At 41.6% G+C, this 16,846-nt stretch overlaps 1 protein-coding gene across 1 annotated transcript; it reads right to left on the bottom strand.

Annotated features, from left to right (window-relative positions):
- Positions 1-3,828: 3,828 nt before the first annotated feature.
- Positions 3,829-13,047, bottom strand: ssh2b (slingshot protein phosphatase 2b; the record flags this gene model as incomplete). The annotated part of the gene is made up of 14 exons (XM_079248065.1): positions 3,829-5,494; positions 5,986-6,976; positions 7,506-7,706; positions 7,954-8,100; positions 8,305-8,351; positions 8,662-8,790; positions 8,988-9,081; positions 9,228-9,422; positions 9,569-9,634; positions 9,753-9,818; positions 9,909-10,030; positions 10,120-10,184; positions 10,316-10,428; positions 12,920-13,047. The coding sequence occupies 14 exons, from the start codon at positions 13,045-13,047 to the stop codon at positions 4,223-4,225; spliced, it is 3,636 nt and encodes a 1,211-aa protein (XP_079104191.1). The 3' UTR covers positions 3,829-4,222.
- Between the last annotated feature and the right edge of the window lie 3,799 nt (positions 13,048-16,846).

The raw sequence follows: 16,846 nt of genomic DNA, 5'->3' as shown, positions 1-16,846 counted from the left end.
GTGGGAGGGTTGCCGGCTATTTTGGAATGGGCTGTGTCAGAGCAGGAAAACGCAACGCGCGCTCTGACAGGGAGGAGCGCGCATCTCAGCGACACTCACTACTGTTGGGCTCTGACAGACATACAGTGACTTTAATGGATTATTAGATTGACATGCTGCATGTTTAAGGATGATTAAAAACCTTGATAGGTTCAAGATCAAGCCACAGGCCGTTTTATTTAGATGTTCTGTTCAAATGCTTGTCAACACTAACAGCTAACAAGCAAATCACATGACAAACTCAATGTGCAACTTGTCCTGTAGGCATGGTCAAAATGTTGAAGATCAAACTCAGTATCACAATAGGGAAGAAAGAGGATTGAAATCATTGATCATCGATCTAAAGTTTTCTAAGTTTGGTCTGAAAAGGAAAAATAATCTAGTGAGGTGCAGTTTTCTGGGCAAAATGTAGTTCATGTCATAAATCAGATGAGGATGGACTGAGTGGAAATTTTATGAAGACAGCAACTCAAAAAAACACTCATTCAAACCAAGGTATACAACTTCGTTTATTCATTCATTATCCTAACCGCTTATTCCAATTAAGGGTTGCGGGGAAGCTGGAGCCTATCCCAGCAGTGTGCAAAAGGCAGGGTACACCCTGGACAGCTCGCCAGTCCAACTCAGAAGTATACAACTTACCATCTCTAAATGCATAACTCTTCAAATCTGAAAGGAGATGGGCTACAGACAATATGACCCAGTCCCTCTCCTGACAATAGAATAGTGGGAAAAGGTTGCCTGGTTTGCAGCTGCAAGATTCAGATGGTAGGGTCAGAATTTACTATGAACAACATGAAAGCATGAATCCATCCCAGCGTGTGCCATTTCAGGCTGGGACATATTTTCTTGACAAACTTTGGGCATCTTAGTAACAGGTGAACATAATTTAAATACTACATCCTACTACTTGTCAACCCTGCCCTTGTAACCATAGTGTACCATCTTTTGGGGTCTACTTCCAGCAGGGTAATGCACCATTTCACAAAGCTGGTTTGTTGACCATGATGATGACTTCACTGTCCTCCAATGACCTTCAAAGTCACCATTTGACAAACAGACAGAAACTGTCGCAACTGTGAATGCTGTCATGTCAATATGGACTAAAGTCTGATGAATTATTTCCAACAACTTGCTAAATGTATACCACAAGGAAATAAGGCAGTTCTAAAGGGAGAAGGGGGTCCAACCCAATAATAACCTAGCTGGATCTGTGTGTGTGCATTATGTACATTTACTCCACACGCTACTCAGAAATAAAAGGTTATATTTTCATGCTTCTAATGAAAGTGAAGGTTTATTGGGAAGGGTCTAAAATGGAAAAACAAACAGTGTAAGTCATCACTCTCCCAGCTCTTAGTTTCTGTCACAGTAGAACTCCCAGTATACAGAAGGCAATGTTTTTATCAGTTCACTTCAGTCACATAGATTTCAGTCAGCGTTATCACAATATGCCTAAATATCTGATGAGCTCTTTTGCTTTGTGAGCATACTTTCATTTTTCCAGTGCTGCACAACTATCAGTTCCTAGGAGAATTTTATAAAGCTGGTGTTTGGATAAACTGGTCTTTTCTAAAGTATTGTGAACATAAGTCACAGCTCTAATAACCTCTCTCAGATACCTATAATTTAATTTTTATTTTTTTTTGTACATTTCTCCCTCCTTTTTTAATCTGTGTAAAATATAGCAGCAGCATAAAATATTGAAACTTTAAGTACTTAATATGGTAATTGGAGATAAATTGTTTTAATTTTATCCACGTCTGCCCCAAATTTTTCATGTCACCACATAAAAACTTCATAAAAATACAGCATTTGTGGTTTGTTTAAACTAGGGTGCACATTAACAACTTTTAATGAACCAACTGAATGAAAGTGGATGTTTTCAGTGGATGAAGAATTTATACTTTGACAGGCCTTTTTTTGATGCCACATTCATATTTATCATAGGCATATTAAAAACTTAAAACACTGGCACTCTGGATGTGCTCCTATGATGGTGCTATAAGAACAGAGCTAAAATATTTAGCTTAGTGATAATACTGTACACCTTTACTACTTTGTGTTTGACATCACAAAACGTCTTTAAACGTTTTTAACGTTTTCTAACAGTCATGTGTCCCCATAGCCCCATAATGTTTGACGCCCAAGACGGACCAATTCTGTCACCGCTCACTCTTGCTTAACCGGCTTTTCAGCAAATGTGTAGTTTAAACAGGTGAATCTCCATTTCCGACCACGAGAGGAAATAATCACATCACCTGGTAATGGATACTACCATAAACCAGTCCCTGAAAGTGGCGTAGAGTGGGCATGGACAGGCATAGCTCATGAACATAAGTTCAAACATAAAAACAGCCTGTTGTCAGTAGAGCTCAGCAGAACCACTTTAGTTGAAATTAAAGACCAAGATTGAATTTCAGGAAAGACACTTTGAAAACTATGTTGTTGGATTTCTGACACAAATATAAAATTATTGAAAAAAAATGTATAAAATGGGACCTTTAAGACATGAAATGACCTGATTTAGTCTAGAGATAAAATACTGCAATAAGCAGAATATACAAAAACTGACTCACACAGTCACTGTGGTCTCGTAAAACTACATTTGTTATCTTCAGATGTTGCTGTACACACACACACACACACACACATTCACAGTAAACATGGCTTTCAATAATCTCCATCGTTTAATGGTCACAGTTGAACCACATGATATAAAAGCATATTTACAGTGATAGTTTAAAATAAAACCAAAAATATTCATGACAAACCACAGACATACCCAACACCTGATGCTACCCAAGCATGCTCCCCAAATTAGCGAACACACATAAAAGAAAGCAACATTTAAAATGAGAAAGGGAGTAAAGTGCATGTATGACAGATGTCCCTGTACAGACATTTCTGATTGCAGAGAAACTTCACTTGCCAGTCACAGGCACACTCCTTAAATCTGTACAAAAGATCATTTCAAGGGGAAAAAAAAAAGAAATAAAAAAAAAAATTTAAAAAAAAAAAAATGTATAAACCCACATGGTAAAAATTGTGCTACACAGTCCCACTCACTGACAACCAGATATAAAAACAAAAACATATACATTTCCTAAAATGTTGTCACAATATAGACCTTTACATCCCAAAGATAACACAGAGGAAAACTCACAAATGTACACTCTGCTTTTAAACCCCCACACCGATCCTTTCTCCCTAACTGGTATACAGACGTACTGAATCTACTTTGATTGGCGCCAGAACTGTAAGGATACAAAATACACAGATTTATTCCAGTTTATCATGTGATGAAAGTCAAAGTGTTTCAGATTGAGGACATTCCAGGGAAAATCCAGAGCCTGACATTTGCAAAAGTCAGATTTGGTTGAGGTATTGTGTAATTTAGAAATAAAGAAAAATGAATTGCGCCTCCATTCATTTTGTCCTGAAACATGTGTGCAACTGTGATGTTTGCTGTTCAACCTGAGATCCTGCATGTTGACCATTAACTATGCTGTTTTTTTTCCCTAATACAGGGTATTACTTCAAATTTTAGACAATCTAAAAAAAGAGAAAGAAATTAATAAAAACAAGTCTGTGTTGATGCGATGAGTAGATTCATCTAGCTGTCAGACTGAACCAGCTTCTATCAAGCATAACTTCCAAATTTTTGGATGGAGAAGTCTTGGAAATACAGCAAATGGAAAACAGAGGTGACATTCCACTTAAGTTGGACTTTTCAAATATCCAACCAGCCACAATCAAGTAGACTTTGGGGGAAAAAAAGGAGAAACCTGCAGTGACGTACACATTGAGAATGTGCAGGTTTGGGAATATTTACATTTAAAACCAGACAACATACCTGGATGACCGTTTTTGCTGCTTTTAAATGACTTCTGAAAATATCCCATTAAATCTGATTTCACTTCGCTCCACTGGAACCTTCACAGTCTTGTAACTTGTCTCATGTGGAGTCTGGTATTATATATTGGAGATTTCACAGAGGCTCTGGGAGGATCTCTAGGTAATGTACAGAAACTACTAAACGCATAGTTTAAGGCAAGAGGCGTTGGTTTGATTTGCTGAATAAAACTAACATATGCACTTGATTTCTATGTCTCATAGGTGCCCAGTTTCTCCCACAATCACACACACACACACACACACACACAGATACACAGTGAGAGGGTTACATGGTGTGGTAAAGGGTGGTAACAGTTCTTTTCTTAAGCCGCCTCAGGGGGTGAGTTCTTCCATACTGCTGCTTTGTCGTCGGGAGTGTCGGCCCAGGCAAATTGCAAAAATCTTGGCTGGTGTTTGGAGGTTTTTCTCTTTCTAGGTTTAGATTTGACTGTAGAAAGGCTCCTGGTGAGGTTTCTCCAGCTTTAGAAAGACTCTTCGCAGTAGTATTGAGGGGGCCGGGTTGTCCACGGCTTAAGGAAGGAGAGTTGTGGACCCTCTGTTTCTTGGATTCATCGGTGACCATGTGGACTGCAGCTTGTGCTGAGGGTGGAACAACGGTGGAGCGGCTGAGCTCCCATTCATTCAGGTCATTAGCGAGCAGCTCCAAGCAGCCCAGTTTGGCCAGCGAGGCTGAGCGCTTCATCAAGGATGGCGGCGTCAGCCCTGCCTGGCGAATCCTGGCCTCCACCTCTCTAACCCTCTTCTGAATGCTGCTGCCTCGCTCTTGAGCGCTTCCCAGAAGCTGCCCGGCAAGCCTGACCTTGCAGGCTGCACCCATGCTCACCTGCTGCAGGAAAGCACCCAACTCGCACAAAGTCTCCCATGTCTCCCTCATGATGATGTCACGGCGGGGTCCCTCTGTAAAGCAGTCCCAGTCTGTGCCCGACTCCAGCTCGGTTACACCTTCTAAACACAGGAAACTGACAGAAGCAAAGGGAGACTGGGCAGAGTACAGAAATGAAGAGGTAGAAAACAATCTTTTATCAGCAGGCCAGAGTTTGCGCTCTTTTGTGCTTTTGTCATTATCTCCTTGGTTTCCTATCTCAGCTACAAGAAATGGGCCCTTTTTAACTGGTTCAAGCTTCCCATCTGCCTCTTCCTGGTCTTCTTGCAAAGTGCTGTCCACCAATACATCCTGAAGCGGCGTCACCGTTGTCGAATGGATGCTGTGTGGACGCCGCGGAGAGCAGGAGGAGACGCCAGACAGGGACGGAGGCGAAGACGAAGGTGACGGAGCCTCGTGCTCTTGTTTCATTCTTTGCTCTAACTGTTGCGTGACACGCCGCACAGACCCCCTCGTCCAGTCGCTGTAGAGACAAGCAGGAGCCTCATCCTCTTTGTTTTTCACTTCCTCTTTTACATTCTCAGCTTCCTTCTGTGAGAAAACATCTCGATCCCCCGTATCCTGCCGCAGCTTAGTCACTTCCTGGTTCTGGGAGCCTTGAGGCTCTGGTTTGCTGAGAGTCACTCCTGTGGCCTGCACAGGAACATGGATTTCCTACAAAACAGAGACAACATAAAATATCATTTTGGTTACAAAACAAATAAAAAAAATCTAACAAGTCATTAAGATATTGAGAAGATAGTAAAGTAAAACACATTCAAACAAGACAGATCTGATATTCCATCTAAGAGCCACCAGGTGGTGCACCCGATCTCAAGAACCCAAAGGCCCACTTAAAACAAATATGAATGAAATGAGGAAAAACATTTAACTACTGTGGAATTTTTATCTGAAAAATACTTTAGTAATCCATGTTAAATCCTCTGGGCCTCTTACACAAGCGCAGCCTAGGGGGGGGGGGGGGGGGGGGGGGGGGGGGAAACAAAAAAAAAAAAGCATTCGTACATGCAGCCAAACTCAGACCAGAGAAGAAATTTGAAAAGAAATCTTATCTCACCCAAAGTCTTTACAAATATTTTGTTGTTTGCCATGAAAGAAAAAAAAATGGCTGAATTATTGTTAAAGTTGCCATAAGCAAAAGTTACCTTTCCTTTCTCGTCCTCTTCTTTCCCATCACCACTAGAAGCCGCCTGAGGCAGCGGCTGAAGCTCCTTGCCGCAGCTCTTCAGCGGCGGCAACAACTGCGCCGCAGCACAGTGGCTTTTACCATCTTCACTCATTCCCTTGAACTTTTCCCTGGCACTGAAGAAGTTAATGTGATCTGCGCTGTGGCCGAACAACAGCACGTTGTCTTGCGGGATGGCACTGGGATAGCTGATAAAATCATTCGTGGAGGGGGCATGGGCTGCTAAACTTTCCACAGACGAGCTACATATCTGTTGGTCACCGTCGGCGTTTTTGACGAGCGCTGGCACGGGAGGACAGTGAGGTGCAGCTTGTTGTGGGCTTGGAGTTTGTGTCGCCCCGGGTGCGGGTGACACGACGGATGCCTGTGGTTTGATAGCTTCGTCAACACATGCTGGAGCTGGGGATGGAGTATGGGGAAGGTGGTGAACAGTAGAAGGCGCAACAGTCACCGTATCCGTCTTTGGAGGCTCGGGTGCCGCAGTGGCAGCTCTTGGCTTGGAGAGAGGAGGTGAGGAACGCTGCTCCTCAGAGTCACATAGGCCATTGGAGAGTGGGGGTGATAAAGACACAGAACCAGCTGTGGAATCAAGACAAGGGGGGTCCTGCTGGTTGCCCCGGGCTACAGCAGAATGAGAGGGAGCCTCGAGGCTCCGAGCTTCAGCGGCACCTGATAAAGCCGCCACTCTTTCAAAGGAAGAGCTAAGCTGATTGGAGTAGATGCCAGTATCAGGCTGGCTGGTGGAGTGTGTTGCTTTGCCACAGCTGGCTGAAGTTCCCAGTGATTCCAGCAGCTCTTTGGCAGAGGGACCAGATGCACTGCCTGCCTGGTTATGGGGGTCTGAGCGACCCAGGCTGTGGGGCTGTGCGTAGGATTTAGACAGTGGCTCGTGGTGCTCAGACAGATCGCTATCAGAGTGAGAACGCCACAGTTTGTTGTGTCGCTGCTTGCTGCACAAGAAAACACAAAAAAGTATATGCTTAATGCTTGACCTGTTTTTTTCTTTTTGCAAACATATATACAACCTAATTTTACTGTTAAATGTCTCAGATATGAAACCAATAAAGTAGATGTTTGTTCCCATGCGTATAAAAAAAGCTCTGAACCCAGCTGAAAATGATCAAGTCTGCATGGACCGGATTGTTGCTTCACATCTACTGAATGTATCGTTTTCCTAACGTGTTTGCCATCACAACTTCATAAGAAAAGAGAATGGAAAGATATTTACAACTCATTCTGTCAATTAAAGCATCAGAAAACATAACTCAAAAATGAACTCAATCGTAATTCTAACCGACATCCAGGCTGTCCTTGCAGTGTCAGGTACACACACATACACACACATAGTTTGAAATAGAAACATAGGATTTCATTTGGAAAAAAAGATAATACAAGACTGTTTTTTGTGTGTGTGTGTGTGTGTGTGTGTGTGTGTGTGAGTGTGAGTGTAAATGCTCAGTAGCATTTCTGGATTATTACCTGGCCAGAAGTATGCCCTGATACTCCTCCAGCTGTCTCATAAAAGAAGGGTTAGGTTTGGTCACAGTTCGGCGCTCCTTGACGTAATCAAATGCCTTTTTCAATTCCCAGCCATACTCCTTCATGGCATAGGCAATCACCGTGGCTGCGGACCGACTTATTCCCATTTTACAGTGCACCAGGCACTTGGACCCAGACTTCCTGATGTAAATATAAAGAATCAAGTGACTCATTATGGATGTTATGATAATACAAATTAGCTTCTGCATGCAGAACCAACCAAATGCACAATGTGATAATCTTTATCTGCAGATTTCTTGTACAACTATTGTAGCCTAAGCCTAGTTTTTTTCTACAAAACACTTAAGTATATTCCAAACAGCACATTTAATGCTCCGGCATGCGAGGACGAGGAAATACACAGAACATGCTGTCATCTAAAACTCACTTTGCTCTGGATATAAACTTAAATGTGTCGTTCCAATATGCAAGCAGGTCAGTGGCCTCCTCGTCGTAAACACGGATGTTGTGGTATTCAAACACACCAGGGAAGAAGTTATCAATCTCCCTTGTTACATTCAGGATGTACTGAACCCTGAGCAGAAGAGAGACATGAAGGTTAGAGGAGGACAGGCGACATGACTGGAGGCTACTCTGCAGAAAATACTGAAGCGCAAAACATTAAATTTCACTCAAAGAAAATTATTTCTCATTTTTATCCTTTTACACACAGAGCTCCTAGTGGTTTTGTTACAGAGTACATGGTGTCGTAGGTTCTGTTGTTTTAGTCCTTCCTTACCCACTCTTCTGTAACTCGTCCAAATTGGATGCATTCCACTCGGATCCCTGCAGAAAACAAAAACAATCCTCAGACTTGTTCAGAGCCTTTCACTGAGCTTTCATAATGCTTAAACCCTATGGCAAGACATGCCTGACATCCACCGTGTACTCCAAACCAATCACCACCAAAGTACCTTAAAATTGGGCAAAACATAGCATTACAGCAGACTAAATCAGATTGTGAGGGTTCTCCAGGTGAAGATTAGCCTTCATGTGTCAAGTGGTGATAAATCTTTCAAGTTTAAAACTTGAGAGTTTCTAAGCTTTGGTGTCAAATAGAGGAGAAGAGCTCCTGAAAACTTTACTGTCAACACACCAAGAAGACATGATCAAAGATTTCCGTCGGACTGTCCATCTGGCCCAGGATGATAATCATCTCATTGTCAATGAATTCCTTGAACTCTCGCAGGTTGCAGGTCATGTGCATTTCCAGTTCTGTTCGAATCTGCAAAACAGCCGGAGACAAGCAAGCACACAAAATTAAGCAAAACCGCATTTGCTTTTGTGGAAAAATACAGTTTCTTAACAAAAAAAAAAAAAAAAAAAAAAAAAAAAAGATTCTTCAAGCAGCAATCTAAAAGTTTAGGTAAAAAACTGCATCTGCTTGGAGCATCAAGCCTGCTGTGTGAAGGATCCACTCACCTCTTTGCAGGTGACGTTCTCAAGATCTTTCTGCATCATGATTTCCCTCAAGCTGGTTTTGATTTGTCGCTCTGTCAGCTCCCTTTCTGTCGGCCTGCAGAAACATTGGAAAACAAGCACATCAAACTAAATAAGTTCATAAACATCTTCCAAAATGTGCATGTTTTGTTTTTTTTGTTTTCCGACAATAATAATCCTAGTATTCAGGAAATGCAACGTTCATATCATGCGTATACTTACACGTCAGAGAAGAGCACAGGCGAGTCGGCTCGGTGCGACTGCACGTCCTGCATGGCGTTCCACTCGTTGATGCGCGCCTGGTCGGAGGAGACTCTGCTCTGATAATAGCTGACCCAAGTGAGGAACAAGCTGCCTGGGAAGTAGTTGTTACAACGAGCCACTTCGCAAGCTTTGTGGAGCGACTGCAGGGCCGACCTGTGAACACGTTCAGAGACGGTGACATATCATTAAAATAACTAAAGAGGCTTGTAAACAAACAAGATGAGCTCCTATAAACAATGTAAGGTAATGCAGAGACATCCACCTCTATTTAGTTGTGTGATTTATGCAGTGTGACTCACCACATGGCTTGCACAGAAACGGGCTTGAATACGTGCACGCGGTTGTCAGTTGACACACTGAAACCCCTGAGAGGAGAAGAGAGGGAGCAAAGTGAGGAGAGAGGAATAAAGGAGGATATGGTCAGCCATCAAACTGATGCTTAGCGAGCGCTCTGCTGTTATGGAGGACAGGAAAAGCTCTTACCCATCTCCGTCCAGGTGTATTAAGGTATCACTCCATAAAGGCAAAACCAGTCCTACAGAGCACGAGCTGGAAGGAGAAGAAACCTCCATGTTACAACCTAAAGCACATCATCAAAGCTGGCATGTACAGACAAGCTTGTGTGCACTCCCGTCTCACCTATCTACCGGACTAAAATCCATCCCCAGCACCACGCTCTCCTCTGTGTCCTGGCGACCATTGGTTGAGACCACCACCATGTAGCGGGTCACCTGAGAATGGGCACTCTCCAAACGGACCGCCTGGAGAAAGCAAAGATGCAGGCGACGACTTGAGAGTTTGCCGACAACCTAAAAGCTGAATTCTGTTTACAGACGGGATGTGTACCCACCAGCTTGATATTGTCCTCTGGTCTGAGGAGCGTGAACATGGTTTGTAGATGCTGCTGGATGTCTCCTGGTGAGATGAGGAAAGCAACTTCTGATCAGCACAGCTACACATGATCAGAGCTTAATTTACTAGGAAAACAAAACCTCATCTGATCAATCAAACAGGCAGCGGCTGCTGAGGGGAACCTTTGGTCTCACCTGCATGTTTGCTCCGCAGCTGGGAGAAGCGAGAGGCAGAAGAAGAGGAGGAACCATTTCCTCGAGGTAAGAAGAGAGCAGCTCCTTTGACTGTCAGGAAACTTTCACTGATGCTGCTCAGACACAGAAAATAAGAGAAAACTGAAGTGAGTAATAACCACCCACACACGCATCACAGAATTCACTCTGCAAAAGCTCATCACCTTTAACTGACTTGTGTTTTCCCAACATTTAGGTGGATTTCACTCAGACTCAACCAGTTAGCTAAGAAATCCCCTAACAAAAAAAGAGTCTGCAAATCATTTTAGTACTTCAGTCAGTTTTCTGATAAAGTGTCTGTAAGTTGCAGATTTTGTGCCTCTTTGCCACACAAATGGAACATCTCTGGATTTGTAAACCAGTAAACGAACAGGAATTCCCTTTTGCACACCACCGGACAGCCTTGCAAGCTGAAAAGAAGCTGCTCTTCTGTACCTTTGTTTTTTTCTATGAAACTCCTCACATTAAAGGAAACTAGTCTGGCTTGGCTGCCGTGGGCAAGACTTGAGAAACGTGTTTGAATGGGAGGGAAGCCAGATGCATTCTGCCAGAACAATACATTGGTAGAATTCTTTGCTCCACAGGTCAACTTTTTTTTTTTACAATATTACCTTTATAATTACATGAAAATCTTTTTTTTTTTTTCCCTCAATAAGACAATAAATTTGTATGCAGTTATTATCATGCATGTGCCATCATCAATTGTGCCTTTTTATATTTCAACTTTATAAAGCAAAAATTCTTGCTTTTCTGCATGGAAACATGAGTTGCAAAAGACTGCTCCATCTTAATGTTTTGAAAATGATTATTAGATTTTAACTTTACCTCAAATACCCATGACCTTATGAACAAATGTATGTACAGTAATAAAGTGAACAGTGATGAGCTCTAGGCTTTTTTAACAGTGTGCAGCAAAAAAACAGCTGCTTCCAATTACATGATGGCTTAACTGAACTAGACATGCTCATAAACCGACAAAGACACAACAAACAAGGATGTACTGGCTTACAGAGTCAGAAGATAAAAAACTGCTCTTCAATTTCGCATTCAATTATCTCCTTCCTGAAACCAGTAGCCTTCATGCCTGCACAAGACACAGCTGTAACTCCACTGGCTTACAGACAGCCCAACTCTCTGGCACATAACTGAGCAACTACCTAACATTTACTTGGCAGCTACAACTAAGCTGCTCTGGGTCACTGCTTGCTCAATAACAGCATTATGTAATAGACTTAATGTGACCAATGCATTCCTTTGATTAAGACATTGTTTGAAATATGTCATATAGACTTTTCTTTATGCTCAAAGACCCTCTGGCCAAGGCGTTGACCTAACTCTGCAGGTATGGTCTTACTGTGGGCTATGATGGGGAAGAAAGAAGATTACTTAAAACCAGTGATAACTGACGGTTCATACTTTGTCACCCTTCACTGGTGGCAAATATAAACAGTGGCCAAGGGAAAGTTCAGGGACTGGAAGTATGAAGATGTCTGTCTGCTGCAAAGGAGATGGAGGGCACAAGGTCAGGAACATAAAACAGCATTTGTATAATTAATTAATACATAACTTTAATGTACTGTACATAAAGTATAGTCATACTAAACAGATGTTCCCCAGTCTGTACCATCTACTAATTTTGACCCCAATCCTACAGTTTCCTTGAATTATGGCATTATGACATACATAACACAAAACACAAAACTGAAAGTGGATCTTAATCTGGCAAGTGCAGCTGTCTTCTAGTTAAACCCTTCATTTTCAAGTAAAAGAGTCTCTACATCATCCTTAGTCTACGCAAGGAGTCAACAAGGATTAGAAAGAGTGATTAGAAACACTTGCATCAGTGAAATTGGACAGAAAATTGTGAAAAAAATAACAACTGGAACACAAACAGATGAACTTTTGAACGCATCCTCCGGTTTGTACAAAGCCGTGCCAGCTTAGAAGACCTTAATGTCCATAAGCTGTGAGAGAGAACAGCCGGGTTTGCACACACACTCCCACAAACACTACATCTTGTGCAAGTGCTAAAAATGGATCATGCGATAAGTGGCGTTATCATCAAACTGATAAATTGGATATTAATTCTGGTAATATCCCCGGCATTTGCTCAACAATCAGTCTGCATCCTGGGAATCCTTTTAGGGTACACTGTGTGCCTTGCTTGCTTGTGCCCCCTGAAGATGCAATTCCAGCACAACAAGAGAAAAGAAAAAAGAAAAAGAGGTGGGTGGAGGAAAATGTATGTATGCAGGTGAAGCATCTGGCTGACAGATTTTTTAGAGAGCTCAGGGAAGGAAAACCCTCTTGCAGCTAACAGCTACTGTGCTGACATTTCCTTCCAATTTAATCATAGAAACCCACCCAAGCTTTAACCATGTAAAACTGGACACTAAAACACGATCAATGACACTAGGAACCGTCACAACAGATGCAGTCTTTTCCAAAAAGATGAGTGCTTCAACCACTAAAACAGCATCACAAGGTTCAGGTGCAGCATGTTTCTACAGTTCACATTCATATACATTCAAACGAACATCTCGGGGCTGCAGTCTGTAAACTTACAGCTGATAAATGTCCGCCTGTGAGATAACGGAGTTCTCCGTGAAATAAGGTCTCATGTTGACCCCGCAGCAGGCGCAGAAGCAGCCGGCCGAGGAGCTGCGCGGGGCGGTCACAACACCGGGAGGCATCGCTGACCTGGAGGCCGCGACAGGACGACCAGATGCAGGGTGCAGTCACTGAAAAGCCACCGATGCAAAAACCGAAAGGTGGACACTCCTCACTGCGCAGGTAGTTGTTCAACCACAGCAACTTTAAGGTTTTGCTCATCGCGATCCACTAAAGTGTCCGACATCCCGGCATAAACTATAGATTTATAAAAGCGACGTATTATAACGTGCACAGAAACATTAGGGACGCTTGCTGTTGGAGAGCAGGTGCATTGCCATCTGCTCAGTAGTTGTGTTTCATTTGTCTGCAGCAGGCTGCGGTAAAGCCTGCAAATAAGGGGGAGGAGACACGCGTGGACCAATCCGTGAAAACAGCAGCATGTTCAAGTCTGTCCGGCGGATTATGAGTGTCGTGGAGATGGAAGAAAGGGTGGACTGTTGTGGAAGAAAACCAAACCATTAAACTATATGAACATGGGGTAGGCCTAGCTTTGCTATTCCGAAAGGGGTTTGAAAATTCCTAGCGTCCACTGAATGCAGCACCTTTCACTTTTAGTTACATTTATACAACATATATCACTGGTGATTAATGTGATATTATCTCCTTTAAAATAAAAAGTAAAAATAACGCTAATTTTTAACACGTTTAAAAAAAAACTGCCATAATTCCTTCATTGCAGTTTCATTAAGTTTCAATGCAGACCATAAAAAAGACGTTTTTTGTTTTTTTTTGGTTTTTTTTTTTTACCATCTTACATTCTCCATCTGCAACTAGCTTCAGTTATGAAAAAGTACAGTCAGAGCTTTGTGTGCTTGAGAAAGAAGTGGTTAATCAGATTATTAGTAACAGTTTCCTCATTTCTTTCCCTCCTGACTATCTGAACTCATCTTTAGTCTTATCTTAGATTAAGCAGATGTGCAAAAAAAACCAAAACTAAACCTAAACCCTTTATCTAGAGAGCCCATAAAACATACTGGAGTAATGCTGATAAAACATTGTAATTTTTTTTATTTTTTTATTTCAACATCCGGTCATGGACAACAGCGTACACTTCTACCTGTAACAGATATTCATAAGGGCAGTCTTTTCTTCACATGGTAACGACAGAAAACACTTCTCTGGCAACTCTCTTCATGTGATCGGTGTGTGTGAATCACACACTGATCACGTTTATGTTGTGTTAGACAGAGAAGGTCTGTGGCCTTTAGAGAAGATTCTCACCAGAGCAAGCAAAATCTGACACCGCATGAGCTTCCAGCAACAGATAAACAACAACATGTCAATGGAAAAAAGAGAGATTGAGAAATCAAAAAGAAGACAACACGCACACTGTGGAGTGAGGAGAAACCCGACCTCAGACTTGGTTACGTTGCTTGTTGATCCCTCGTGGTTTCAGTTTTTAGGTAATATTAAGAGCAACTGCTTTGCCACCACATGACAGCAAATACATATCCATGGATAAACAACTGCTGTGTGGTGTTTTTCGGAGTTTAACTGTGTCTGTGAGGGGTTTTTGTTTGTTCATTTATTTCATTATTTATTTCAAACATAATCTGTCCTTCTTCCTACTTGATCAAGAAAGTAGATGGTGTGATATTTTAAGACGAGTCCTGATGATCCTTCAAGTTTCCAGAGAGCTTTACAAGCACAAAACTGTGCTTTAACGTATAAAAACATGCACTGAATGACATATCCAAACTACGAAGCATTAAGTCCGACATTAAATAAGACAAGGAAGCAGCACAGCTAAAATGATTAGACAAATATTTGTGGGGAAGTCTTCATCAAACACTATCAGCTGCTTGATCTTAAAGTTACTTAAACATCACACGAGTTTCCTCATCAGCTGTTCTTCAGCGGCTTTCCTGTTTTGTCATCTCTTACACTTTCTCCACATCCTTCCTCTCTTAAACAGAGTATTCTCCACATCTTATGTAAATATAAAGACTTGCAGGTTTAGCTAGGTCACGGTCGTGTCTCAGCAACCCACATGTTTATGTATCTGTTGGGCCCATTTCACAAGTTCCACCGGACTGCCCTCCTGTTTGACTGTTGAAATTCACACTATCCAATGACAAGCAGCGAAGGGCAGGATGTGGTTTTTGTAAGTAGACAGACACCAGACACTCCTCTTCTGCTCTATTGTCTCCACGTATACAAACACACAGCCAGTCACCTTAGTGATCACAACTTTCTGTAAACAGTGTTGTGTATTTGAGGATATTCAGGTTTTATTTCAAGCTCATGCAAACAAACAAACTCATTTTTGACAGTGTAAATTTATGAGCACTTAATCTAAGATAACCCCATTACATAGAGACCAGTCAGTATTACTGATAATATATCTCACATACGCTGGATCGCAACAGTTTGAATAAATAAAAATGTTTTACAGGAAACAAACACTGTAAAATTATGAGAAAGGTGCAGAGAAAAATTACTAAAATTAATCCGCATTTTTCGTATGAAAAGGATAATAAATAATAATAAATCCTTATTTTCCTCTTTTAAGTACATTATTATGCTGCATAGCATCACAATGGTTATAGCAGATCAGGCACATAATAATAGAATCATGTTCAACTTCTCATTTTCCTCCTACAGTTCAGCCAATGATGATGCTGCTTTAGCTGATGTCACAAAACTGCTGATGTCACTGAGTTTAATCAGCGGCACTGCAGTGGGCCTTAGCTTGCTTACGCAGGCAGGCACACTGCACCGCTACATTCCAGTCTGAATGAATGCCGCTACCTGTGTCTGAGATGAGCTCTGCTGCAGCCGGTGGTTTTTAAAGCATCACAGGCACAGACGTCAGCTGTGTGCAGTCAAAAATAGATGCAATCTGTCCCTGAGATTTTGGAAACATTAGTTTTAAAAAGGTGGATTCGCTTTTGTTGAGTCATTCTTGAAGTTTTGCCAACACTTACAGAAAGACTGGTCAGCTTTAGCTTTAACTTTAAAACACAAACTGTGTTTTATAGTTCTTAAAATTATGAGTAATTTGGGGAAACACATGGAATACATCCTTACATGAAATCCCACTTTACCTCTAGTTGGTGGGTATGTATCCATGAGTAATGTCAGTCATTTAACCATCAGTCTTTAGCGGCAGATGAGGAAGTGTGAAGGAGGTCAGTGTGCAGGAAGGAAGACAATTGTCTGCATCTTTAGATTTTCCAAGAATGAACAAGACAGCGTGGGATTACAAGATAAATCTGCTTAAAAATCAAACAAACATTGTAACTAAATCCAGTTGGATGTTAATTCAAACCCAGTCTTCAGTCAAAGTAAAACATATCACCATGTTGATGTTTTTATCCTACTGATAGGGCTTGAAATTCATTTGACAGAGAAAATGGTATGTGTTTCCCCCTTCATATTAAACACAGTGGAGTGTGTGCTGCTTATGACCTTAACCAAAGGTTTTATGGCACCTTATTGGTACCTTAACTGAATTTAAAACACCTCCCTCAGCTTAAGGGCTTATCTGAACTATAATGAGATCTAATTTGTCTCCTGTCTTTATATGCACGTTTTTAGCTGAATTATTGCAGGGGCAGCAATATGCAGCTCTGGATTTTCTACAAAAACATTGAGTTGTCTAACTGTAAACCTTACCGTGTTTGTAAAAGCAAAAAATTAATAAACTGCTTTGATATGTGAACTGTGTATGAATGTGAGGAACAAAAAACAAACAAAATTGATTATTTAAAAGAAGAAAAACTTAAGAATGAAATACATTTTCTTCTTTAATCTGGCTGTTTTAAATAAAAAAAATTACCTTGTGAACTTGAATACAACATGCGCATGGAGGGTTTA

Source organism: Telmatherina bonti, assembly GCF_933228915.1.
Source record: "Telmatherina bonti genome assembly, chromosome: 10".
Lineage (NCBI taxonomy): Eukaryota > Metazoa > Chordata > Actinopteri > Atheriniformes > Telmatherinidae > Telmatherina > Telmatherina bonti.
This window is presented reverse-complemented; position numbering and strand designations above follow the sequence as displayed.